The sequence below is a fragment of the Coenobita brevimanus genome, chromosome 95, assembly GCF_032717465.1.
Source record: "Coenobita brevimanus isolate Jiangsu-jjx chromosome 95, ASM3271746v2, whole genome shotgun sequence".
NCBI classification, from domain to species: domain Eukaryota; kingdom Metazoa; phylum Arthropoda; class Malacostraca; order Decapoda; family Coenobitidae; genus Coenobita; species Coenobita brevimanus.
In genome coordinates, this window is record NC_137048.1 from 13,362,321 (window position 1) to 13,389,246 (window position 26,926).

Below are 26,926 nucleotides of genomic sequence, written 5' to 3' on the forward strand. Positions count from 1 at the left end.
CTAGATCTATCAACAGTGGTGTTCCTCAGGGCTCTGTCCTATCACCAACTCTCTTCCTTTTATTCATCAATGATCTTCTAAGCTGTACATCTAACCCTTTCCACTCATACGCTGATGACTCCACCCTTCACCTTTCCATTCGGTTCCCGCAACGTCCATCTCAACAGTTACTTCAACAAACAAGGGATTAGGCTATGGCACACCTAATGTCTGACTTGGCTCGTATCTCTGATTGGGGTAAAAATAATATGGTTGTTTTTAATGCATCTAAGACTCAGTTCTTACACCTATCAACCCGACAAAATCTTCCACAGGTATACCCACTAATGTTTAATAATATTATCCTGCATCATCCTAAACATGCTTGGGGTTTCATTTACTAGGAACTTATCTTGGAAAGATCATATTACATCTCTTGTAAAATCTGCTTCCAAGAGATTGGGTGTGCTAAGGCGACTCTGCTCTTTCTTTACTCCTGCACAAATGTTGACTCTATACAGGGGTTTTATCCACCCCTGTGTGAAGTACAACTCTCATGTGTGGGGAGGCTCCCCACATACAGCTCTTCTCAATAGGGTGGAGTCAAAGGCTTTTCATCTCATTAACTCTCCTCCTTTTACTGACTCCCTTCAACCTCTGTCTCTTCGCCGCACTGTTGCATCTTTATCTCTTTTCTATCGCTACTTTAATCGTCACTGCTCCTCTGAACTGTCTGCTTGCATTCCTCCACCTCTACGACGGACGCGTAGCACCTGTCTGGCAGCGAACTCTCATCCCTTTTCTGTCCAACTCTCTAATGCAAGATTTAACCGTTACTCCCAGTCTTTCATTTATGCAACAGGTCAACTCTGGAACTGTCTCCCTCTGTCTGTATTTCCTGCTGCCTATGATCTCCAGTCTTTCAAACGCAGTGTGTCCAGGCATCTCAAAATGATCGGATCTTGAGTTTGGTTCTCTACTGTATTTTGTTTTTCTCTTGGAGGGAACTGTTACTGCGGGCTCATGGCCTTTGGTTCCTTCTTCCTCGCATTAAAAAAAAATAAATCTTCTGTAAAAACTGATTGGAAATTCTTATTTAGTGCTTCACAAATATCTTTCTCTTGTGTATAGGTGATTCCCTCGTCCGTAATGGATTGTATTATATCTTTTACTTTGGTTTTGCTTCTGATGTAGCTGTAAAATAGCTTCGGTTGATCATTACTTTTATTTATGATATCCTCCTCAAACTGTTTTTGGGCTTCCCTCCTTATTCTTGTATAATCGTTTCTTGCCTGTTTGTATTTATTATATGCCCTTTCACTATTGTGTCTTCTGTATCTATTCCACAACAAATCTCTTCTTTCTTTTGATATTTTACATTCTGTATTGAACCACTTCTGTATTTTCTTATCTGCTTCTTTGTGCTGTGGGATGTACTTCTGGACTCCTATTTCATAAAATTCACAGAATTTTTTATATACAGCATTTAAATCTTGGCCTCTAAGCTCATTTTCCCAATCAAGTTCTAAGAAATACTTCTTTAGGTCATAATAATTTCCCTTTTTATAGTTTAGGCTCTTTTTGTAACTTTCATTGCTGTTAACTATGTCATATGCTATCCTGAAGTCGCAATATAGTACTGGATGGTCGCTTTTGCCAAGTGGAGGGTGATATACTAAACTGTCAGTATCATTTTCTTGCCTAGTAAATATGAGATCTAGCATTGAAGGTACATCGAGTCCTCTTTTTCTGTTGGTTTCCCTCGCATGTTGCGTTAGGAAAATCTCTTGCACGAGATCCAGGAGCTTTTGGTCCCAACAGCTTTCTTGGCTTATTAAATCTAGAGTATTCCAATTTATATTTGTATTAAAATCTCCAGTTAGTATAATTCTTTCCGATTCCTCTTCCATTTTATGTAGTAATGCTCTTAAACTCTGAATTGTACTCTCTGCCAGGTCCTCATATTCGTCTCTTTCCCATGTGTTTGATCTGGGTGGCATGTACAAATTGGCTACAGTTACTTTCCCTTAAGATGTGTTAATCTCTACTGCAATCAGTTCTACTTGTGAGGGTATATCTAGTTCTACTTCTTTAACTTTTATGTTTTTCTTTGTTAATATTATAATTCCTCCTCCTTTTTTTAAGTTTCTATCTCTTCTCCATATATTATATTCCTCTAAGTTTAGGATGTCATTTGATATCCTTGGTGTTAATTTTGTTTCAGTTGGCATATTATTTGTGGTTCATTTTCTCTGACAATCATTCATCTCTCATAATTTAGATACGATTCCATCCACATTTGAGTACATCAACTTAATCATCTTGTTTATATGCTTGTCATGACATGGTTCTACTACCTTCCTTCTTTTTATTTCCTCCTGTTTATGTACCACTTTCGTACCTGCAATCCTATTACTTTGTAAAAAAAAAAAAAAAAAAATGTGTTCTCTTCTTCTGATCTTCCCTCATTTTTTGTTTTTGCTTCCTCCCTCTTCTCTTTCAGTAATTCCAGTTCCTCTTGTGTTAGGCATCTTTTTATCCATACATTTTTGAACTCCTCTTTTTCCATAAGATTCTTTGCATTTTTTAGTATCTCCTCCACGGTGTTTACACTCTGGAAAGTTACCTTTAGAGATCTTGACTTGCTTTTCTCGTATTTCCCTAACCTTTTGTGTTCCTCTATGTCTTTACTACAGATTTCCTCTGATACTTTTCAATAGACTAATACATTTGCCATCTCCTTTTTGTCTCTTGAGATCTTGTTTTTTACTTCTTCCTCTTCTATACCAGTGATTACTATAGATTTGTTGATATCTACAGAATCTGACTAACTTTGGATTGTTTTGGATTATTCTTTTCACTTCCTTTTTAATGCTTTTTTCTTCCACTCTTGTTTCTAAATCTTTCTTTACTTTCACCATTTCAGCAAACATGGTTTCCACAGCATTTTTGTAGCTTTGCACAGGTTCATTCACCTGTGTTATCTTCTCAATATCACTGCTCTGGTCTATCAGACTGCTTACTTGCCTAATTGTCTCTGTATCATTTTTGAACTCTTCCATAATACTCTCGTGGTTGACTACTGTACTTGCCATTTCACTCATTTTCCTCCTAAGTGTACTCAATTCCACTGTTAGTTCACATATGGTTGTGTCTTCCTTGTTGACCTTCCTTCCTAGTTTTTCTATTTCTTCCTTTTGCAAGTGCATCTGCTTCTTTATTTCATCAATCTCATTCTGGAAGGCCATCTCCAGTCTGTGTACACGCTCTACCAGTCTACTGTGAGTCTCCATTTCAACCAGTTTTTGGTAGAAATCATCATCCTGCTTTCTACCTTTATCCCTTTTCTTTTCCAAATTTCCTTTACTAAAGTATGTGGCCATTTTGCAATAATAAGAGCACAGAGTACTTACACTCCCTGGGGCAGTTGTAGTCTAAACAAACAATCAGCTGATTGAGCGCATTCTTTCGCTACTCAGTTCTCTTTTCTGTTTGAACAAGTCTTGTTTAAACTTCTTATTTTTTTTTTTAAATAATAAAAAAACCATTTAGTCTAACCTGGTACAGAGCTTGACTTATATAAAGATACTAATTTAGGTAATGCCACTGGCAGTATACTAATTTAGGTAATGCCACTGGCAATGCTGGCTCGGTATGGAGCGCTGTCGGCCAGCGTCTGCACTCCTTGGTGTCTCCTGTGTGTGTGTGTGTGTGTGTGTGTGTGTGTGTGTGTGTGTGTGTGTGTGTGTGTGTGTGTGTGTGTGTTCTTACCTAATTGTTCTTATCTAATTGTATCTTTACAGGAATGAGTCAAGCTCGTACTGTCCCGTGTCTTAAACCATATTTATCGTACATATCCTTAAATTTGTGAATTGTTTTGGCACACACTATTTCATTCGGTAGTGCATTCCATTGATCAGTTGCACTGTTTGGGAAACTGAATTTCCTTACGTCTTTATCACCTCTCTTCTTATGCAGTTTTTTGCAGTGTCCTCTTGCTGATGCTTCTCCATATGTTAAGTAATCATTTACGTCTATTTTCTCCTTTCCTGATATGCACTTATATAGCATTATCATGTCACCTCTTTTCCTTCTCTCCTGTAGTGTTGGTAGATTCAGTTTATTTAGTCTTTCTTCGTAGCTTAGGTCCCTTAAGCTTGGTATCCATCTTGTAGCGGCCCTTTGAACTTTTTCAATCTTGTCTATATGTTTTTTGAGATGAGGACTCCAGACTACTGATGCGTATTCCAGGGTTGGTCTAATGAATGATGTTATTGTCCTTCTTAGCATGTCTTCATTTATGTATGTGAATGCTATTCTCATATTTGCAAGCAGTGTATACATGTTCCATACCTTCTCGCTGATGTGGTCAGCCGGAGATAGTCTGTTATTGATAATCACACCTAGGTCTTTCTCTCTTTCTGATGTATATAGGGTTTTATTTCCTAACTTATAATCCCAATCAGGTCTTTTTCCACTTTTACCAATCTTGATTACATGACACTTGTCCACATTGAATTCCATTTGCCATGTACTACTCCATTCATGAAGTTTATTTAATTCTTCTTGTAGCTCTTTACAAGAGTCTTAGTAATTCTCCTTTGTATTTTTGCATCATCTGCAAACATATTCAGATAGCTCTCATTTCCAGTGTTACTGTTTATATCATTTATATACACTAAAAACATGATTGGTGCCAGCACTGAACCCTGTGGTACTCCACTAGTCACTTCTTTCCATGATGAGTAGTTTCCTCTTAGTACTGTCCTCATTTCTCTTTTCATGAGAAAGTCTTGCATCCAACAAAACAGTTTGCCTCGAATTCCTCCTTGATGGTACAGTTTCCATAAAAGTCTTTGGTGTGGTACTGTGTCAAAAGCTTTCTTGAAATCTAAATAGATACTGTCCACCCATCCTTCCCTTTCCTGTATGGTGTTTGTTACTCTGTCATAGTAGCTCAACAGATTAGTAACACATGATTTTCCTTTTCTGAAACCAAACTGTCTTTCTGTTATCATACTGTGTTCTTCTAGATGATTTACCCAAGCTTTTCTTATAAGCTTTTCTAATACCTTGTTTACAACACTGGTCAGTGATATTGGTCGGTAGTTGAGTGGATTTTGTCTATTTCCTTTCTTGAATAAGGGGACAATATTTGCTTTTTTCCAAATATCAGGTAGTTTACCTTGACTCAAGGATTTCTTGAAAATTAAAAATAATGGTTTACATAACTCCTTTGCACATTCTCGTAATACCCAACATGAAATTTCATCAGGACCACTTGCTTATCCTCTGTCTAATTTACTTAACTCCTCCTGTATTACTTTTTCTGCTATTTGTATATCTGGTAGTATGTGTGGACATGCGTGTTCCACATAGTCCCTCTCAAAAATTTTTTCTTCTGTAAAAACTAATTGGAAATTCTTATTTAGTGCTTCACAAATATCTTTCTCTTGTGTATAAGTGATTCCCACGTCCGTAATGGATTGTATTATATCTTTTACTTTAGTTTTGCTTCTGATATAGCTGTAAAACAGCTTTGGTTGATCACTACTTTTATTTATTATATCCTCCTCAAACTGTTTTTGGGCTTCCCTCCTTATTCTTGTATAGTCGTTTCTTGCCTGTTTGTAATTATTGTACGCCCTTTCACTATTGTGTCTTCTGTATCTATTCCACAACAAATCTCGTGTTTCTTTTGATTTTTTACATTCTGTATTGAACCATTTCTGTATTTTCTTATCTGCTTCTTTGTGCTGTGGGATGTACTTCTGGACTCCTATTTCATAAAATTCACAAAAATTTTTATATACAGCATTTAAATCTTGTCCTCTAAGCTCATTTTCCCAATCAACTTCTAAGAAATACTTCTTTAGGTCTTGATAATTTCCCTTTTTATAGTTTAGGCTCTTTTTGTAACTATCATTGCTGTTTACTATGTCATATGCTATCCTGAAGTTATAATTTAGTACTGCATGATCGCTTTTGCCGAGTGGAGGGTGATATATTAAACTGTCAGTATCATTTTCTTGCCTTGTAAATATTAGATCTAGCACTGAAGGTACATCAAGTCCTCTTTTTCTGGTGGTTTCCCTCACATGTTGCGTTAAGAAAAACTCTTGTACCAGATCCAGGAGCTTTTGGTCCCAACAGCTTTCTTGGCTTATTAAATCTAGAGTATTCCAATTTATATTTGTATTGAAGTCCCCAGTTAGTATAATTCTTTCCGATTTCTCTTCCATTTTATGTAGCAATGATCTTACACTCTGAATTGTACTCTCTGCCAGGTCCTCATATTCGTCTCTTTCCCATGTGTTTGATCTGGGTGGCATGTACAAATTGGCTACAATTACTTTACCTTCAGATGTGTTGATCTCTACTGCAATCAGTTGTACTTGTGATGGTATATCTAGTTTTATTTCCTTGACTTTTAGATTTTTCTTAGTTAATATTATAATTCCTCCTCTTTTTTTTAAATATCTGTCTCTTCTCCATATATTGTATTCCTCTAAGTTTAGTATGTCATTTGATATCCTTGGTATTAATTTTGTTTCAGTTAGGCATATTATTTGTGGTTCATTTTCTCTGACATAATCATTCATCTCCAGTAATTTAGATACTATTCCATCCACATTTGAGTACATCAACTTTATCATCTTGTTTATATACTTGTCATGACATGGTTCTACTACATTCCTCCTGTTTCTTCCATCCTGTTTGTGTACCACTTTCGTACCTGCAATCCTATTACTTTGTAAAAAAAAAAAATTCTTCTTGTCCTCTTCTGATCTTCCCTCATTTTTTTTTTTTTTTGCTTCCTCCCTTTTCTCTTTCAGTAATTCCAGTTCCTCTTGTGTTAGGCATCTTTTTATCCATACATTTTTGAACTCCTCTTTTTCCTTAAGATTCTTTGCATTTTTTAGTATCTCTTCCACAGTGTTTACACTCTGGAAAGTCACCTTTAGAGGTCTTGTCTTGCTTTTCTCGTATTTCCCTAACCTTTTGTGTTCCTCTATGTCTTTACTACAGATTTCCTCTGATATTTCTTTCAGTAAGCTCATTACATTTGCCATCTCCTTTTTGTCTCTTGTGATCTTGTTTTTAACTTCATCCTCTTCTATACCAGTGATTACTATTGATTTGTTTATCTCTACTGAATCTCTGACTAACTTTGGTTTGTTTTGGATTATTCTTTTCACCTCCTTTTTAATGCTTTTTTCCTCCACCCTTGTTTCTAAGTCTTTCTTTACTTTCGCCATTTCTGCATACGTGGTTTCTACATCATTTTTGTAGCTTTGCACAGCTTCATTTACTTGTGTTATCTTCTCCTCAATATCACTGCTCTGGTCAATAAGACTGCTAACTTGCCTAATTGTCTCTGTCATTTTTGAACTCTTCCATAACACTCTCGTGATTGACTACTGTACTTGCCATTTCACTCATTTTTTTCCTAAGTGTACTCAATTCCACGGTTAGTTCACTGATGGTTGTGTCTTTCTTATTGGCCTCCCTTCCTAGTTTTTCTATTTCTTCCTTTTGCAAGTGCATCTGCTTCCTTATTTCATCAATTTCATTTTTGAAAGCCATTTCTAGTTTGTTTACACGTTCAACCAGTCTATTGTGGGTCTCTACTTCAACCAGTTCTTGGTAGAAATCATCATTTTGCTTTTTACCTTTATCCCTTTTCTTTTCCAAATTTGTTTTACTGAAGTATGTATCCATTTTGCAATACTTAAAGTGCAAAGCATATACTTACAATCCCCGTGTTGTTGTAGTAAACAAACCTCAGAGATGACTCAGCGTATTCTTTCGTCTTGGTTCTATTTCCTGTTTTTACAAGTCTTGTTTAAACTTATTATTTTTTTCCTTTTTATAATGAACAATCATTTAGTCTAACCTGGTACTGAGCTTGACTCATACAAAGATACTATTTAGGTAATGCCACTGGTCGTGATCAGCGGCGGTGTCACACATCCGTCTAGATTGTGTGTGTGTGTGTGTGTGTGTGTGTGTTTTGAGTTGTCTGTGTGTACGCAGGTGAGCCTGTGTGTGTGTCGGGGAGGGATACTGCATGTGGAGGGATGGCCAAGTTCATAGTGAGCCTGTGTGAGTGGAGGTTTGGGTATGCATGTTAGTAAATGTGTGTGTGTGTGTGTGTGTGTGTGTGTGTGTGTGTGTGTGTGTGTGTGTGTGTGTGTGTGTGTGTGTACAAAAGGATATTAAACAGCCTAATCCAAAAATATATCATTAAGAAAATCTTTGTTTGACTGGTGGGAGGTGCCTGTGTGTTACCATGGCAACCTCCCACACCACCACAGTTACATAAACACATTTCCCCACCAGCAAGTGTCATTAGCCCTTTAACCGCGGGCATTGTTTTGGCCTGACTGACCTCTCCCGAGGGGGTTTCAGCCAAATGTAAACAAACCTTTAAACCTTAATAACTCTGAACAGAATAAAGCTAGAGAAAAAAAAAAAAAAAGGTACCATTAGAAAGTACTAACCTTCAGCTTTCCATTGATGTAGGTTTCATGACTTTGTTGACTTACACAGGACGGGCAGTGCCGTTAGAAGTGAGGGGTGTAAAATCACTATTTTACGCCCCACACACCAGTACCAAATGCCAACCACTCTCTGGTAATAGTACTATAAACATATATGAACACTGCACATACGATAAACACCCACTCTGTGTTCACTGAGGTAGGTAAAAGGCACTGTAATTGCCCGCACTTCACTGCGGCTTCACCCTCTCACTGACGTTTGGTTAGCAGCAATGTTTTCATTATTTCTAACTTCTAATATTATTTTACATATAATCTGGGCAATATACATTATATTTACACCGCACTTATTACTATATTGCGTCACTGTCGCATCACAGAATTACACAAGTGCCACAGAATTACGAGTACACAAGTGCCGCAGATTCTCTTATTACAATATCACTTATTATACTGGCCAATATTTACATTTTTTTCTAGGCAAAATATCCCTTATTACTACATTATCCATTATACAATTATTGGTAAAGCACGTCACTGTCGCATCACTGTATATCACTGTCACTTTCAATATTTACCCAGAGATTGGTACTCGGCAAAGCACGGAGTCACACAGAGAGCGACTTGGCATTCCTGGCACTCGTGTGTGCTCATTTTTCTCATCCGAGACCTCCATGTGGTGTTATGACATACTCTGCAGCGGCCCTGTGACAACCTGCCGCCTGCGGTAAGAGGCATTTTCACAAGCTGGTGCCGACTCATGTAATTGCGGCACTCAAGACGGTCAGGTTGTGTGTCAGAGTGTCGCCTCGGGATCAATGCCGTCACCTGACCAAATCGTGCAAGCAGCTGCTGCACGACAGTCTTGGAGAACTGTCTCAGGGATGGTTGCCTTATGCCCCTGACTTGTGTCTTGTAGAGGATGAAGGTGTTGAGCATGCACATATCGAGCATGTGCAGGCAAGCCTTCCTGTACCATCGGGTGTTTCTCCTGAGACAGTCTATTTCGCCAATCATCATATCAGACTTATCAACAAGTCTCATGTTCACATTGTAATCAATGACGGCATCAGGCTTCATGATTGGCTCTCCCGTCCTGTAGCTGACCTTCCCGGTTCTCTGCAATTCCCCCTTGTGGATGGTGCTGATCATATTCACGACCTTCTTGTCATGCCATCTGATCGCCAGAAGCTTGTCTGACTTCTTCAGGTGCACATCTCCCTTGGATGAGGATGATGCTTCTGGGAAACTTGGCCACTCTTTCCTATAGCTCCATACAGTGCCAACAGTGCCAATGCCGTGTTCAGCCAGGTATTTGGAGAGTTTCGGCGCTGTGTAATAATTGTCTGTGTACAGCACATGATTCCCACCAAAATACCTCTCCATCAGCACTTTTACAACGGAGCCAGAGAAGCCAAGGGGGTCTTTCCTGTTCACGTCCATTGTGCTTGCAGAGTAGATGACGAAATCAAGGATATACCCCATCTCACAGTCACACAGCACAAAGAACTTTATCCCAAAGCGGTGGCGTTTGCTGGGGATGTACTGCACGAATTTGAGATGTCCTCTGAACAATACCAGGGATTCGTCTATGACGACTTTCTGCATAGGACGGAAAAATCGCATAAATCGATCCCTAATCCTGTTGAGAAAATCCCTCACTTTCCACAAAGGGTCAGTTAGGGACGGGTTTCCATTGTCAGCAAAGTGCAGGTATCCTAGCAGCTGTTGGAACCGATCCCGTGACATACATCCCGAATGTTGGGATAGAAGTAATGTCATCCACGAGCCAGTACTCCTCCAACTCATGTCTCTTGATATGGGGCATCAAGAACATCAGTGCAAAGAACACATACAGCTCTCTGATCCCGACAGGCAACCACGACACTTGCTTTGGTGAGCCAATAGGTCCCAGCCCTTCTGCTGCACACTGAGCTGCATACCTATTGGTCTCATCGCTGACATGCTGCACGATTTCGTCATCCATGAAGGCCAGGAAGTAGTCTACAAAATCATCTCCTGCGTTGCATGGAAAGGCAGGCTGTATTCCAGCATTTGTCATATCAAACGGCGGATTGTGTGGCTGAAAATCTGCACCGTCAGACCAAACAAATGCATCAACTTTCCCTGTGCATGGTTCAGTGGAAGTGGCAGGTCGCATTGCACTCGTTTCCCCGTGAGAAGGAGCTGAGGTGGAGGCAATGGGTGAGGCAATGGGTGAGGCAGGAGGTGAGGCAGGAGGCGAGTGGGAGGGGGATGAATGCAGGGGTGGTGAGTGGGGGGGTGGCGAGGGTGAGGGAGCTGAGCGGGGGGCAGGCGGGGGGGTTACTGACCTGGTGCGTGGTGAAATTTGACCCTTTCTTCCCCACTTATCACCTCGCTTATCGCCCAGCTTTGCCCTGCAACTGCCACGCATCCCCTTTGTTCTAGGCCGGCCTGCCCTGCTTACCCTGCCTGCACGGCCTGCACGGCCTGCCTTCCCTCGCTGTGCAGGCTCTGGGAATTCATATTCCTCAGATGATGTAGACTGAGGAGAGGGCACGGCAGAAGATGAAGATGATGTGAGGGCAATAGGGCTAGGGGAACAGGAAAGTGGTGGGAAATGCTTGCTAGGGCCTGGTGCAGGAGATGTAAGTCTGCGCTTCACTCCCTTCCCACGTGCAACACCAATTTTCCCCATAGGCGCCTTCCCTTTCCCAGAGTAAGTTGGGGGTGGTGGGGGGGAAACTACACGCTCACTTTCATCACTGTCACTGTCAATGCTAAAGGGTTCACCACCAATCACTGCAAAATCATCACTACTTGCTGTAAGTGTATCACTCTCACTGCCACAATCCAGAGTTGTACTTACAGTTTTGTCCAGTTCTGTTCTAATTTCTGGAGTGCTCAACCCCTTCTGCCTCTCCGTTGGCAGTTCCTTCACCGGTGTAGAGGTTGAAGGCACACTAGCACTAATCATTTGCGAGGAGGAAGCGAGCGACGATGAGTCGGGACGGAGCGCCATTATCACGCAACGAGCTGAACAGATACTGACTGATGCGTGTCAGGGCAGGGGTGGGGGGGGCCCCCTCGGGGTTGGAGGAGGGAGGTGTGGGATGGCTGGCGTGAAAGAACTCGACAGCTACTCTTGTGTGAGACAATTTGCACACAGGAAAAACGAGCGGTGTTCAAAATATTCACGAACATTCCAGAATGACACCAGCGGTTTGGTCCAGTTTTGTCGATGTCATTCTGGAATGACACCTGCGGTTAAAGGGTTAGAGAGTATTGTGTGTGTGTGTGTGTGTGTGTGTGTGTGTGTGTGTGTGTGTATCGGGGAGTGCATGTGGATATTGCAAGGCATGAAAGGATTGATCTTGCTGATGAGTCTTTTGAGTGTGTGCAAGAGTTTTGTTATTTGGGAGACATGTTATGCACTGGAGGTGGGGCTGGAGCAGCTCTGTGGCTAGAGTGACGAGTGGTTGGAAGAAGTTCAGGGAGCTGTTGCTTATCCTGACATTGAGAGGACTCTCCCTCTGTGCTACGAGATCTTTGTATGCAGCATGTGTTAGGAGTGTAGTGCTGTATGGTAGTGAGACCTGGGCAGTAAAGGGAGAGGATATTCGCAGGCTCAGTCATACAGAAATGACAATAATTAGGTGGATGCGCAGTGCGTATTTGAATGCGAGGCCTGGGGGTGCTAGGTTTACGGTGAAAGAGTTAAGAGGAACAGGGAGACTGGAGTGTACTGGTGTTGTGATGAGGAGGGGTAGATTGAGATGGTTTGGGAGGAAGGATGGGACTAGAGTGTATTGGTGTTGTGATGAGGAGGGGTAGATTGAGATGGTTTGGGAAAAAGGATGGGACTGGAGTGTATTGATGATGTGATGAGGAGGGGTAGACTGAGATGGTTTGGGCATGTGGAGAGGATGCAGGATGACATTTGGGTACAGAAAGTGAAAAGTGTTAACGTTGAGAGTAGGGTTGCGAGAGGCAGACCGATAAAGACCTGGGACGAGGTCATGGAGTTTGACTTCAGGGATAAGGGAGTGAATATGGAGGCTCCTAGAGATCGAGCAGTATGGAGAGCCGCCATTAGGTGTCCCAGGCCGACGCATGTAAGCAGGATGGGGTTTTTATAAACAAAACGAAACGAAAAGAATAAACGAAACAAAATTATTATTGTTGCCCTTTCTCCGTCATCATTGCTGAAATATAACAATAGATTAACGCTGGAATACATTGCTAGTCGCGAAGAAGTGCTATGGACGTGGAGCCGAGGTTTTATCTTATTCTGCCACTGAGCTACGTGAAATAAACTCTAATATGATGCTAGTCATAAAGAAGTGCTTTGCCAAAAAACAGCTTTCATGTCATCTTGTCCTCCAACATCTGTCTGTCTTCCCTCCTGCTCACACTTTCCTCATTCTTCTCTCCACCACATCCCCCTTCCACCTCTTCCTCGGCCTCCCTCTCCCTCTCTCACGCTGCACCTCGCTCACATACACACTCCTAGTCAGTCTCTCATTCTCCATTATCTCCACATGGCTACATTATCTCAGGGTACTTCTCCCAACACTTTCGTTCACATCCACATCATCACAACGCTCCTTCACTTCCTCATTTGTCTGTATGTCTCTCCACGTAACTCCACATCCACATCATCACTACGCTACTTCACTTCCTCATTTGTCCGTCTGTCTCTCTACATAACTCCACATCCACATCAACATCACTACTCTCCTTTGCTTCCTCATTTGTCTGTCTGCCTCTCCACGTAACTCCACATCCACACCAACATCGCAACGCTCCTTCACTTCCTCATTTGTCTGTCTGTCTCTCCACGTAACTCCACATCCACATCAACATCACAACGCTCCTTTACTTCCTTATTTGCTTGTCTGTCTCTCCACGTAACTCCACATCAACAGCACAACGCTCCGTCACTTCCCCATTTGTCTGTCTGTCTCTCCACGTAACTCCATATCCACATCAACATCACAACGCTCCTTTACTTACTCATTTGTCTGTCAGTCTCTCCACACACCTCCATATCCACATCAACACCACAACGCTCCTTCACTTCCCCATTTGTATGTCTCTCCACGTAACTCCACGTCCACATCAACACCACAAAGCTCCTTCACTTCCTTATCTGTCTGTCTGTCTTTCCACGTAACTCCACATCCACATCAACACCACAAAGCTCCTCCACTTCCTCATTTGTCTGTCTTTCCATGTAGCTCCACACTCAGATAACTTCTTTCCTCACCACTTTTCACACTAATAAAGATGATTTGGTTCAACTGAAAGAACACGTGGTATCAAAGAACAGATGAACAATATCCTCGCTTACCTTTGTTTATCATGGCAAGATGGGCAAGTTGTTTAAACACTTTTAACACTGAGAAATATACACACAGCTCGACCGTCCTCCTCCTCTCACGGTCAGAGGGTGGCTGACGGGATTCGAAGCTTCAGTGGTTCACCGAGCTCCAAAGCATGAGGTGGAAGGGGGAGAGGGAGGGGGAGGCCAAGGATGAGATGGAGGGTTGGAGTGGAGAGGTATATGAGTATGGGGTGTGTGAGCTGGGAGCAGGGCAGTGAAATGGCAGGGGACAGGGCGATATGGAGGCGATTTGCTTGTGGCCACCTCTTACGGGATTAAGGCGTCTGGCAATAGATAGACAGATAAATCATTCCGTAGCACCTTAATTTGGCCTAAAATGGCCTTCTCTTTCTCTCCTAAATGCGAAGCTGTAACAATGGAGTAGAATATGATGCTAGTCACGAAGAAGTGCTATTGAGTGACTATAGAGCCCTTATAAAAGATCTGTATATCTACCTATCTATTATCTACCTGTCTATCTATCTATCTATCTATCTGTCACTGAGCTACATGAATTGAGTTACAAAAAGACGAAAATCTGGACCAAGATGAATAATATTATGCTAACTCCAGTGGCATATATTCCAGACGATTTTATTCCGATTAGCACAACCCATTCATAGTTTATCTGTCAAGAGCCAGACGCCTTAATCCCGCAAGGGGTGGCCACAAACAAATCGTCTCCATGTTGCCCTGTCCCCGGCCATTTCTCTGCCCTCCGACTTACACTCCCTCTCTCATGTACCATCCACTCCAGCCCTCCATAGCATCCTCGGTCTCTCCCTCCCTCTTCTCCTTCCACCTCACTCACATACACTCTCCTAGTTAGTCTCTCACGTTCCATCCCCCAACTTACACCCCTCCTCTCATATACCACTCTATTCCATCCCTCCCTCATCCCTCTCCACCTAATGCACATACACTCTCCTAGTTAGTCCCTCACTCTCCATCCTCTAACTTACACCTCCCGCTCTCATAATTGTACCTCTCTACTTCATCCCTCCACCTCATCCTCAGCCCATCCCTTCCTCTCCCCCTCCATTTAATTCACATACACTCTCCTAGTTAGTCTCTCAGTCTCCATCCCTTAATCTACACCCCCTCTCTCGTATACCTCTCTATTCCATCCCTACATCTCATCCTCGGTCTCCCCCTCCACTCCCCCTCCACCTCATATATACACTCTCCTAGGTACTCTTTCTTTGTCTCCACTCCATCCCTCCATCTCATCCTCGGCCTTCCCCTCCCTCTCACAGTGTCTATGGTGGGAAAATAATTTTTCACAATTACTATACTCTTTTTACTCTAACTTGGCCTAAAATTGTCATCTCTGTATTTTCAGTGCTGATTTGTAAGTGGTAGTAGTAGTAGTAGTAGTAGTATAGTAGCAGTAGTAGTAGTAGTAGTAGTAATAGTAATAGTAGTAGTAGAAGTAGTAATAGTATAGCAGTAGTAGTAGTAGGGGTAAGATACACATACACCAGGTAAAGGTATATATTATATAAATGGTCTGACTATACAACGTCAAATATTGAGTGAAAATAAAAATGTCGGATAAATACTAACACTGCCATTGTTACGGTCGTATGCTATGTGGCTTTAGAGGTTGCTTAACACCTCTTCCTTAGCGATTCATTTTGCACATTTCGCCTCAACATCCACTTTCAGGTTATTAGTGAAAAGTTGACTCCTGGCCTTTGGTTCCTTCTTCCTTGCATTAAAAAAAAATGAGAACGTAAATGTGTCATATGCTGAGTAAATCGCAAAGGAAATGGTGTTACGAAGACTCCAATTGCCACCTTCAACACTACATTCCATCCCTTCACCCGATGACGTCTTAATAATTCTACGTAACCTCTGCCTAACCTCCAGGTGCTGGAAAGGGACCCTTCACGTGGTGGCACTGATATCACCGAGCGGCTCCATTCCCTGGTTACTCAAACATCCCTCAACCGCCTCCCTATCCCCCGATGAGAGGAGGGTCATTTTGGATATCACTGTACCCTACCTGTGTAATACTTTATGGGGGAACTGTACCCTATAGATATCTTGCAGTAGCTTTACAATCTAACTTCCAGACATAGCTATCTATCTATCTATAGCCCAACGCACTAATCCCACAAAGGGTGGCCGCAGACAAAACGCCTACAAGTTGCTGTCACCCACCATTTGACTGCCCTCCCCCCAACTCACTCCCCCCTCCCTCATATACCTCTCAACTCTATCCCTCCACCACATCCTCGGTCTCCCCCTCCCTCTCCCTCCCAACACCAGCGTAATGTAAATCCTGAATGGCCCAGCACACAAAAGGCAACAGCTATGTTCAGACATACGTATCAGTTTTAACGTGTACTGTATATGTAAAGAAAATCAGGATATTATAAGCCATGTTCTTTGGCTGGAAAATGTTCTCACAAGTGTCTGAGTGAGATTTCTATTTCAATATCCTAAAATTCTGCTCCATGAAATCTGCCCGCCACAAAAAGAGAAGGTGGATAATTCGCTTAATGAAAATGTTAAGGGTAAGCAACGATTTTTGCCAAGAAAAATTAACACGACGAGAAATACAAGTAAGTTAATGGAGTCTTTATATCATAATTATAGTAGTGCTGTTGTAGGACTTGAGGAAAGCCACATATAAATTCTGTAAACTGGAACCCTGTATAATGCTTCATATATACCGAGTGTCCCACAAGTTCTGCTTATAATAGAGACACTGCATGTAAGTTGCTTGACAAACTAAGATGCAGCTGATTACACTGGAAATACTAACTCCTGCCATTTCTGTAGTTACCAGCCGCGATAGTGAAGATGGTATTGTTTTCAGTTTGTCTGTGTGTCTGTCTGTGTGTCTGTTACCACGATAACTTTGCAATCGCTCAAGATATCATCACAGAATTTCGCAGGTGTGTAGTAGGGATGAAAATCTCAGACTGGTTCGAAATTGGTGAAAGTAGGTCAAGGTCAAGGTCATATTCCAAGCTGCGCTGGATGTGTATCAGCTTGCGACTGGTGTGATTCCCCCCTTTGGGAGGGCCTCTAGTTACCATCTCATGTGGAAAAAAATGCAGTTTAATATGTTTAGCCAAATATATGCAATAAATGTTTATAATCCTAGCAGGACTATGCCATCCTTTATATATACATGTGTGTGTGTGTGTGTGTGTGTGTGTGTGTGTGTGTGTGTGTGTGTGTGTGTGTGTGTGTGTGTGTGAACTTCATAGCATTTATATACAGTTTTTACAAACCACAAGAAGAGAAAAAAACTGTAAAAAATCTGAGAAGACACACGAATATAGCAACACCTAAGAACTCTGTGGATAAAAGTAGACTCCAAGAATCTGTGTCACAAATATTGTTTCCATAGTGAGAAAGACAGGCCTAAATTCAGTCTCTGTCCTGTGCATCGTGTGGTTTGTATCATATCCTTAGTTTTGTCAGTTTTGTAAATCGCCTTCATATGTTTCACTGCAGTTACATATTTCCATCTATTGCTACATAGACGAAATCACTGGCCATCTGCATTGTTATATTGTATAATCAATGTTTGTCCTTTTAAACTGTTTCCACTTTGTTTTCCATACAGTTAAATCACTGTTGCCACGTTTCAGGGGTAGGCTGTGGCTGAATCGGTAGAGAGGTGGCTTGCAGTCCTAATGGACCCAGGTTCGAATTCTGGCTGGGGCAGGGAACAGTTTAAGGATTTGAATTTCATAAAAACAGACTTTCCTGATCTACCAGAAAACCCGCTGACATGTCGTAAAATACCCCCTAATACCAGTATACCAGTCCTGAATGAGGCAGCCCTAGCATGTATTCAATCTGGACGGAGGGTGTTAGCGCCGAAGTGGTGACATGTGGAGGTGTAGGAGGACTACTGGGCCTTGGGATAGGCCACTGCCCCCGAGAATTAGGCCCTGAAGCCTTTGCCCAGAGTCGGACACATTTTTAAAAAAAAAAAGTTAAAATCACTCCTCGTCGGGATGCTTCTAGATCACTGTGTCCATCTGCTTCGCTACGGCATAGAATTACATTACATTTTTCCCCGTTATTCTGTGTCATATGTCTTCGTGGCCGCACCCACCTCCTTCCTACCAAAAGAGAACACGAGTGGGAATCACGCCAATGTTACAGATATCACAGGGGGAATTTTCTACCTCAAGAACAAATGTACGCCATAAGGTAAGCCAGTACAAATCGTGCGACGAAGGTGGCATGTCGGATTCAAACTTAAATCTATAATAATCTTACGAGTAATGTTAAAAAAAATGTTAAGTATTCCCACTCCTGAGGTAAATAGAGAGGCAAAAAAATGTCAGCACTTGGATGTTTCTCATGTAAGTGTGGTTTTTCCGGGAGGCGTAATTATTTTCCTCGACTTACGAAGCTTTTGGGCACCTCCTCCTTAACGTATGTCTTACGTATTACACCTGATATTTGCTTATGGATTATTTTGAGATTCTAAAGGCGAAAAGTTCTTATATCACAAAGTAGGGTAAAAATTGGTGCACCATACGCAGAAATAACGTGGTAAGGAAGAGCTGCTAAAGACCATCCTAATCCATTAAATCATGCTCGTATTTAAAGTGGCATGTTCAGTTTTATAGCAACCCTTTCCTTGTGATTTATTTTCACAATATATCTTAGCATTCTCTTGTATGAAACTTACTTCATTTTAATATCGACTAAGTTTATATCAGTGACACACAGGAGGACATTAACTTGTACAATCCAGAGTGAATTGCCAACGAAGAAGTGTTACGAAATTTCCAAAGCCACATAGAATACTGCCCTGTGGCCCCAGGTGAGACCCGGCAAGATTAGTGCGGTCCCGTGCCAACCACGCCTGCCTCATTCACTGGCCACACCTACAGGAGGGAAGAAGGTGCCCAATGATGAAAGTAACTGTGGCTGGGCTGGGTGTAGCTCCGGCAGGTGTAAGGAGCAGACAGTGAAGGCAGGTGTGGGATGCAGGGCTGGTGCAGGTGTCGTGGTGGGGCTGGTGAGCACTGGGCTGGGGCAAGACGTGGCCTTGACACACCTTCAGGAAATCTTAGTCAAGGAGCGATTGACAGCATCAGCGCCCACACTGCAGGCAAAGAGGCTAAGGTAGGCCTGGCGGTACTCCGAGGACATGACTACATAGATAATGGGGTTGATGCAGGTGGTTAGGTAGACCAGCAGCAAACCCAAGATGTTCAACACAGGGTCGTCATCCTTGCTGAATGTCTTCACCAGCGTGATGGGCAAGTAACACACCACAAAGGACAAGAAGATCGCCAGAATCATCTTCAGGAGCCGCTGGTCCTTTGGACTTGGTGCAGTCTGCCGTGTCAGTAGTGATCCCCTCTGAGCCCTGCGGAATGTCCCACGCAACTGTGAAAATGTCCCCTTTGCTGATTCATTTGACGGCCGCCGCCCCGTCTCATCTGTTGCATCAGAGGCAGTTGAGTCTGGGGTATTTGTTGGACATATTCTGATGGGGGAGGACACCACCCCTTCCTCCCCTGAGGGATGGCCAGACAGCCCATTGACCTCAGGCCTAAGCACCGTGACGCTCACCCCTGGGGAAGGTGACTGGCCTCTGCCATCAATGTGACCACTGGGTGGGTGAGTGGGAGAGGCACCACCCTCCAGGACTTCCACACTGACGGAGCTGGTGTTGGAGGTGAGCTTTACCTGTGTCTCCACCTGCAAAGTCTCACTCAGTGTATGCACCCGTGCCTCACCACCCTCATGTGGATCTGTCCTGTCCCTCTCTTCTCCCACACCCAACTTTTCATCTTCTTCCTGCTTTGTGCTGCCCTTCTGCCTGTCTTGTTTGCTATTCATTCTGATGATGCTCTGATCATTGTTATGGCTTCGTTTGTCTGCACGGTGCACGATGCAGAAAATCCTTGCATAACAGACACAGATGGCCACACACGGAAGCATGAATGCAAACACGAAGAGGAATGACTTAGGTGAGTAACCATCGCTGTCTGGCAGAATGGTGCACGAGCCAATGGTGGGGTCCAAGCCAAAGGTCCCCCACACTTTCAGGGCTGTGGGCACCAGGGCCCCAAAGGCACCTACCCACGTGGACACAACCATCACTGCTAGCAGCGTCTGCGTGTACAGCCTGAGGAAAAATAGGGGTGATGAGTGGTAGTGACAATGGTGGAAATGATGTAACAGTTATAGTGCTGCTAACAGTAGTTGTAACTGCAGGTTCATCTGAACACTAACACAGTGGATTGCAGGAGGAATATGCCCATCTCTTGTAGTCTTTTGGGAATAGAGACATTTATATAACCAAGGAGCAGGGCTGTCTGGTTATATCGGTGCCATCGCATGAAGGCTTCCCTTACCGACACCAGATGCAGATATAAAAGCCGTGCAACAGTATCAGTGACACTGCTCATGAACAGGGTCTGAAGTGTTGGGGTAAAGGGAAGCCTGAGCCCTGAGGGTAATGAACTAGTTCCTAACTCTCTGGGCTAGACAAGCTTCACACTAGCGACTAAAAGTGTCTGGCTTTAGCAAAAGTGAAATAAGAGAGTCAGCCCTAAAGACTAAGGTGGAAGACCCGTTTTCTACGTGGCTGGAGGTATATATATTTGTTTCCTAAGCACATCTACTTTAGCAATCTAGTGACATACGTTACACTTCATAATTCTCTTGTAAGTCACTGATGCAAACCAGACCGATACTGAAACGTGAAAAGGATCGTACTAGAGAAGGTTAAGGTGAAATATTCAAAATAAATCGCTAAGGAAGAGGTGTTACGAAGCTTCCTATGTCACCTAAAATACAACCCAAAAGCTAAACAAAGGCAGGAGTGAAAACATCGTAAGTCAGCAATATAATAATCATAATATCCGTCATCATCTTACGTCATCTGTCGAAACAACAAACACTCTCTCTCTCTCTCTCTCTCTCTCTCTCTCTCTCTCTCTCTCTCTCTCTCTCTCTCTCTCTCTCTCTCTCTCAAAACACCTATCCAGGCCAGTGTTGTGTTATATTGAGTGGAAAACAATCTAACTCTCTTTTCCTGCTGAGATTTGTAATTATAAACTGTTTCCTGCTGAGATTAGTAATTATAAACTGTTTCATGCAGAGATTAGTTATTATACACTGTGTCCTGCTGAGATTAGTCATTATAAACTGTTTCCTGCTGAGATTAGTCATTATAAACTGTTTCATGCAGAGATTAGTTATTATACACTGTTTCCTGCTGAGATTAGTCATTATAAACTGTTTCCTGCTGAGATTAGTCATTATACACTGTTTCCTGCTGAGATTAGTTATTATACACTGTTTCCTGCTGAGATTAGTCATTATAAACTGTTTCCTGCTGAGATTAGTCATTATAAACTATTTCCTGCTGAGATTAGTGATTATAAACTGTTTCCTGCTGAGATTAGTGATTATAAACTGTTTCCTGCTGAGATTAATGATTATAAGCTGCTTCCTGCTGAGATTAGTAATAATAAACTGCTTCCTGCTGAGATTAGTAATTATAAACTGCTCCCAGCTGAGATTAGTGATTATAAATTGTTTCCTGCTGAGATTAGTCATTATAAACAGCTGTGAGGGTGTCTGTGATGGGAGTGTCTTTGTTAAACTGTTCTAGTCTTATTGGAGAGGGACTCCTTCACGTGATGGCACTGGTAGAGCAGGGAGGGTCCTCTGCCTGGTTATATACAAGTCCCTCAACTCCCTCCCTGTCCGCCGAAAGGACGATGGTGGACGGCAGGGGATGGGTAAGTTTAAGCTACAGTCCACTGCTTCACGTATAAAACAACAACAACTACAACTTGTGCTCGTATTCTTGTCGGTTAAGGAAGCTCCCTAACACCTCTTCCTGGGCGATTTATTTTTGGATATGGCTGGTGAATATCCTCCTGTGCGTTAATCATGAAGAGTATGGCGATATTGAAAGGACTTAGGTAACACAGAAGAGGACAGTCAGGTGTAATGAACCAAATAAATCGCTTAGGAAAAAGTATTAGGGAGCTTCCTCAACGTATTAAGGGGCTAGAGTGAGTTAGGTGTAGTATTAAGGCACTAGAGTGAGTTAGGTGCAGTATTAAGGGACTAGAGTGAGTCAGGTGCAGTATTAAGGGACGAGTGAGTTAGGTGCAGTATTAAGGGACTAGAGTGAGTCAGGTGCAGTATTAAGGGACGAGTGAGTTAGGTGTAGTATTAAGGGACTAGAGTGAGTTAGGTGCAGTATTAAGGGACTAGAGTGAGTTAGGTGCAGTATTAAGGGACTAGAGTGAGTTAGGTGCAGTATTAAGGGACTAGAGTGAGTTAGGTGCAGTATTAAGGGACTAGAGTGAGTTAGGTGCAGTATTAAGGGACTAGAGTGAGTCAGGTGCAGTATTAAGGGACTAGAGTGAGTCAGGTGCAGTATTAAGGGACTAGAGTGAGTTAGGTGCAGTATTAAGGGACTAGAGTGAGTCAGGTGCAGTATTAAGGGACTAGAGTGAGTTAGGTGCAGTATTAAGGGACTAGAGTGAGTCAGGTGCAGTATTAAGGGACTAGAGTGAGTCAGGTGCAGTATTAAGGGACTAGAGTGAGTTAGGTGCAGTATTAAGGGACTAGAGTGAGTTAGGTGCAGTATTAAGGGACTAGAGTGAGTTAGGTGCAGTATTAAGGGACTAGAGTGAGTCAGGTGCAGTATTAAGGGACTAGAGTGAGGCAGGTGCAGTATTAAGGGACTAGAGTGAGTTAGGTGCAGTATTAACCGCGGCGTCCCGTCTACGTTCTTTCCCAACGTCCACACGTTTTGTCACTGCCAATCCCGTCGACGTACATAAACACGAAAAAATTGCAAGGTTCCTAATTTGCACAATTTTCAATTTTCGCGAGTCGTGTTTGGTACGTATACACGTGACACCTTCCTCAACAAGATGCCAGGCAAGAACAATGCCTTACCCAGCATGACCTCCTCCCCCCCCCTGCATGCCATTGTCTCAGCAATTCACCTGTTATCAGTGACCTGGCCAGTATAGCCATGTCATGCCACGGTACGAAATTCAGGGCCAGAGTGATTCCCCAATCAATGACAATGTGGAGGACAAACTTTACATAGCATTAGAGGAAGAAACAGTTAGAAATGATGATCAGGTAATGTGGCAAAAAAAGGTCAGGTATTAGTGAGTGAAACAATGCTTATAATGCCTATATTACTGCTTGAAAACCAATATACTCTTGTACTACATATAAATTCGTACCAAGTAAATAAATAAATACCGTTTGTGAGTGGTGTGAAATAGTTATCCTCCCATAGAACTCGTTTTCTTTGGTGCCAGCCTGATAGAAAACCCAGCAAGGTAAGGAGGTACTCCTACCTGTAAAGAGTATTTTAAACCTCAGGTGAGCGATTTCTCTATGAATTTTCAATGTTTCTCACCAAAAGCGAAGGTTTGAGCCAAAAAAAGAAATTTTCCTAAAATGGTCGGGATTGGGGGGAGTCAGTGGTGGAAAAGTGGTCGGGATGGGGCGAGTTAAGGGACCTGCTTCTTATCTGTCTCTGTCTATCTGTCTGTTTATCTATTTATCTATGTCTGTCTGTCTGTCCATGTCTATTGATCTATCAGTCTATCTGTCCGCTTATCTATTTATCTATCTCTCCATAAGTCGCTATCAAAGTACGCCAATCTGTCTGTCAATTGGCCAAAGTCGTTATGCACAGCCAAAGTTTTCAACAGCAGAACGTCAATTTTTGCAACGTTTAGGGAAGGGCTCGGCTTCGGGGGTTTCGGCAAAGCTAGTCTGCACGGCCATCATCTTTAACCAAGGACCTTTCCCCTTACAAAATATTTCAGAGGTGGGTGCGGCTATCAAAGGTGTCCCTTGTCATATATTTTTTTTTTTCCTAATATTCACTCTAACTTGATTATGAAGTGTTTGACAGATACAAGCGTGAAGACGAATGTATATACAGAAAATACGCAACTTATGCATAGGACTTATATTCACTTACCCTGACTGCGAGGTGTATGGCAGTGTATGAGTGAAGGCAAACGTATATACAAGCATTCTCATATAGGACCTAGTATTAGCAACGTATATCAACACACATCTCCTAGTGTCAGCTTAGTTATAACACAGACTAGTTCATAATAAGGCAGTTCTTCCACTCCGCTGGGTGATTTCTCGTGTGTTGTGGGGGAGACTCAGTGTTATCAGTGTCTCTTCTGCAGCCTTCATTTATCAGTTTCTTATTCCCACACACCCACGCCCACACCAACAGACTGGGCTCCTTTATTTATTCATCTTTTACTCCCACTGCCACACCCACGCCCACACCAGCAGACTGAGCTGCATCCAAGACAACTGATACCGCCAGGCGAGTTGTTTTTAGCTATTTACGAAGCAGCTGTTACGTAAGTTCGTCCACACCAGGAACATGATCAACTCCCTATATCACAGCGTCACCCCGGAATGACTGTTACTCTGCCAAAAGGGAAAGATCTGAAGCTTAAGTGAATACAGTTAATGGTAGTAGCGATAATAAAATAAAATGTCCTTGGGCTGATGGAGTTAAGGGAAAGCTTTGAACCTAATGTTTTCTGTTGTTGTTGTTGTTGTGGCTACAGGTTCATCTGGGCGTAAACACGGCGGGCTGCAGGCTTCAGTTTCCCTTTTTTCCACAGCCCATCACCCACCTTTCAGACGATAGGAGGGAAACTGAGGGACGTTTGTATAGCTGGGTAGTCTACAGTTCGCGTTCATATCGGTGCCACCATGTTAAGGCGTCCTCTTCAGCACCAGGCTGTTTGTAACAGGGTAGGTTGTGACTCATGTAACTAATCTACGAGACAAAAAGAATAGGAAATCTATAAATCTAACGTCCTTTTTTTTTTTTTTTAATGCAAGAAAGACGGAACCAAAGGCCAGGAGCCCGCAAACCGTTCCTTCCAAGAAAAAAACAAAAACCATACAAAGGAGAACCAAATTCAAGATCCGTTCATTTCGTGATGCCTGGACACACTGCATTTGAAAGATTGGAGATCATAGGAAGTAGGAAATACACACAGAGGGAGACAGTTCCAGAGTTGACCTGTCTGCCCTTACTAACCTGTGATAGAGGCTCGGGTGTGCGATCATGACGTATCTGTTGATGGTGATGGCCAGGACGGTAAAGACGGACACGGCCACCAGTCCGTAGCGAAGGAAGGGGAACAGCATGCACAGGAAGCCCGTGTGTACCCAGGCGCGGTGCACGAACAGCGAGGCGGCCAGGGGCAGGTTGAACACTCCCAGCATCAGGTCTGACAGGGTTAAGTTGACGATGAACACAGCAGTGGCGTTGTGCACCTGGAGAGACGGAGAGACAAAGCTAAGAGATGGAGGGAGAGACAGATGGAGCGAGAGAGTGAGAGACAATTAAAGCTAATAGTTGGAGTGAGAGAGTGAGGGAGATAATGAGGAACCAGAGATGTTGATCAGCGCTGCCATTAGGTCTGGTGTGATGAAGGCGATGAAGACAGTGTGCTGTTGATCTGAAAAAAGAAAGAATTAGAGAGAGGGAGATAGCTCTAACAGGGTCAAGCAGAGCATTAAGACAGCGGCCACTCTCTCCCAAAGGACGGTGTGTGAAGGTGAAGAAAGCTGACATCTGAGACGGTCATTTATTCATCACCTTCACCATACAGAAACTATAGTAAAAAAAAATATAATAATAAAAAAAATAGCAAGAATGGGGCTTCTCCTAACCTTTACGTTCCCCCTCACCCTCACCCTCACCTTCACCCTCACCCTATCCCCTCACCCTCACCCTCACCCTTCACCTTCACCCTCACCCTCACCCTCACCCTCACCCTTCACCTTCACCCTCACCCTCACTCTATCCTCTCACCCTCACCCTCACCCTCATCCCCACCCTCACCCTACTCTATCACCCTCATCATAACCCTCGCCCTCACCCTTCACCTTCACCCTCACCCTCACCCTATCCTCTCACCCTCACCCTCACCCTCAACCCCACCCTCACCCTACCCTATCACCCTCACTCTCACCCTCACCCTCACCCTACCCCCTCACCTTCACCCTCACCCTATCCTCTCACCCTCACCCTCACCCTCACCCCCACCCTCACCCTACCCTATCACCCTCACTCTCACCCTCACCCTCACCTTCACCCTCACCCTATCCCCTCACCCTCACCCTATCCCCTCACCCTCACCCTCACCCTCACCCTCACCCTCACCCTCACCCTCACCCTCACCCTCACCCTCACCCTCACCCTTTCACCCTCACCCTCACCCTCACCCTACCCCCTCACCCGCACCCTACACCCTCACCCTCATCCTACACCCTCACCCTCACCCTATCCCCTCACCCACACCCTCACCCTCACCCTACCCACTCACCCTCACCCTCACCCTCACCCTCATCCTATCCCTCACCCCTCACCCTCACCCTACCTCACCTCACCCTCACCCTACTCCCTCACCTCACCCCCTCACCCTCACCCCATCACCCTCACCCTCACCATCACCCACACCCAAACCCCTCACCCTCACCCTTCACCCTCACCTTCATCCTACCCCCTCACCCTCACCCTACCCCCTCACCCTCACCCTCACCCTCACCCTACCCCCTACCCCCTCACCCCCACCCTCACCCCCACCCTCACCCTCACCCTCACCCCCACCCTCACCCTCACCCTCACCCTACCCCTTCACCCTCACCCTCACCCTCACCTTCACCCCACCCCCTCACCCTCATCCTCACCCTACCCCCTCACCCTCACCCTCACCCTCACCCCACCCCCTCACCCTCACCCTCACCCTACCCCCTCACCCTCACCCTACCCCCTCACCCTCACCCTCACTCTCACCCTACCCCTTCATCCTCACCCCTTCACCCTCACCCCCACCCTCACCTTCACCCCACCCCCTCACCCACATCCTACCCCTTAACCCTAACCCTCACCCTTACCCTCACCCTACCCCGTCACCCTCACCGTCACCCTCACCCTCACCCTCACCCTCACCCTACCCCCTCACCCTCATCCCCACCCTCACGCTCACCCCCACCCTCACCCTACCCCCTCACTCTCACCCTCACCCTCACCCTC

At 43.7% G+C, this 26,926-nt stretch overlaps 1 protein-coding gene across 1 annotated transcript in view; it reads right to left on the reverse strand.

Annotated features, from left to right (window-relative positions):
• Window positions 1–18,894: 18,894 nt before the first annotated feature.
• LOC145413247 (G-protein coupled receptor moody-like) overlaps window positions 18,895–26,926 on the reverse strand; it is a 65,516-nt gene continuing 57,484 nt past the window's right edge. Inside the window, exons 3-5 of the mRNA XM_080282977.1 lie at window positions 24,923–25,161; window positions 19,646–19,972; window positions 18,895–19,600 (exon numbers count right to left, since the gene is read on the reverse strand). Of these exons, the coding sequence (XP_080139103.1) occupies window positions 18,895–19,600; window positions 19,646–19,972; window positions 24,923–25,161 (1,272 nt within the window). The remainder of the gene's footprint in view (window positions 19,601–19,645; window positions 19,973–24,922; window positions 25,162–26,926) is intronic.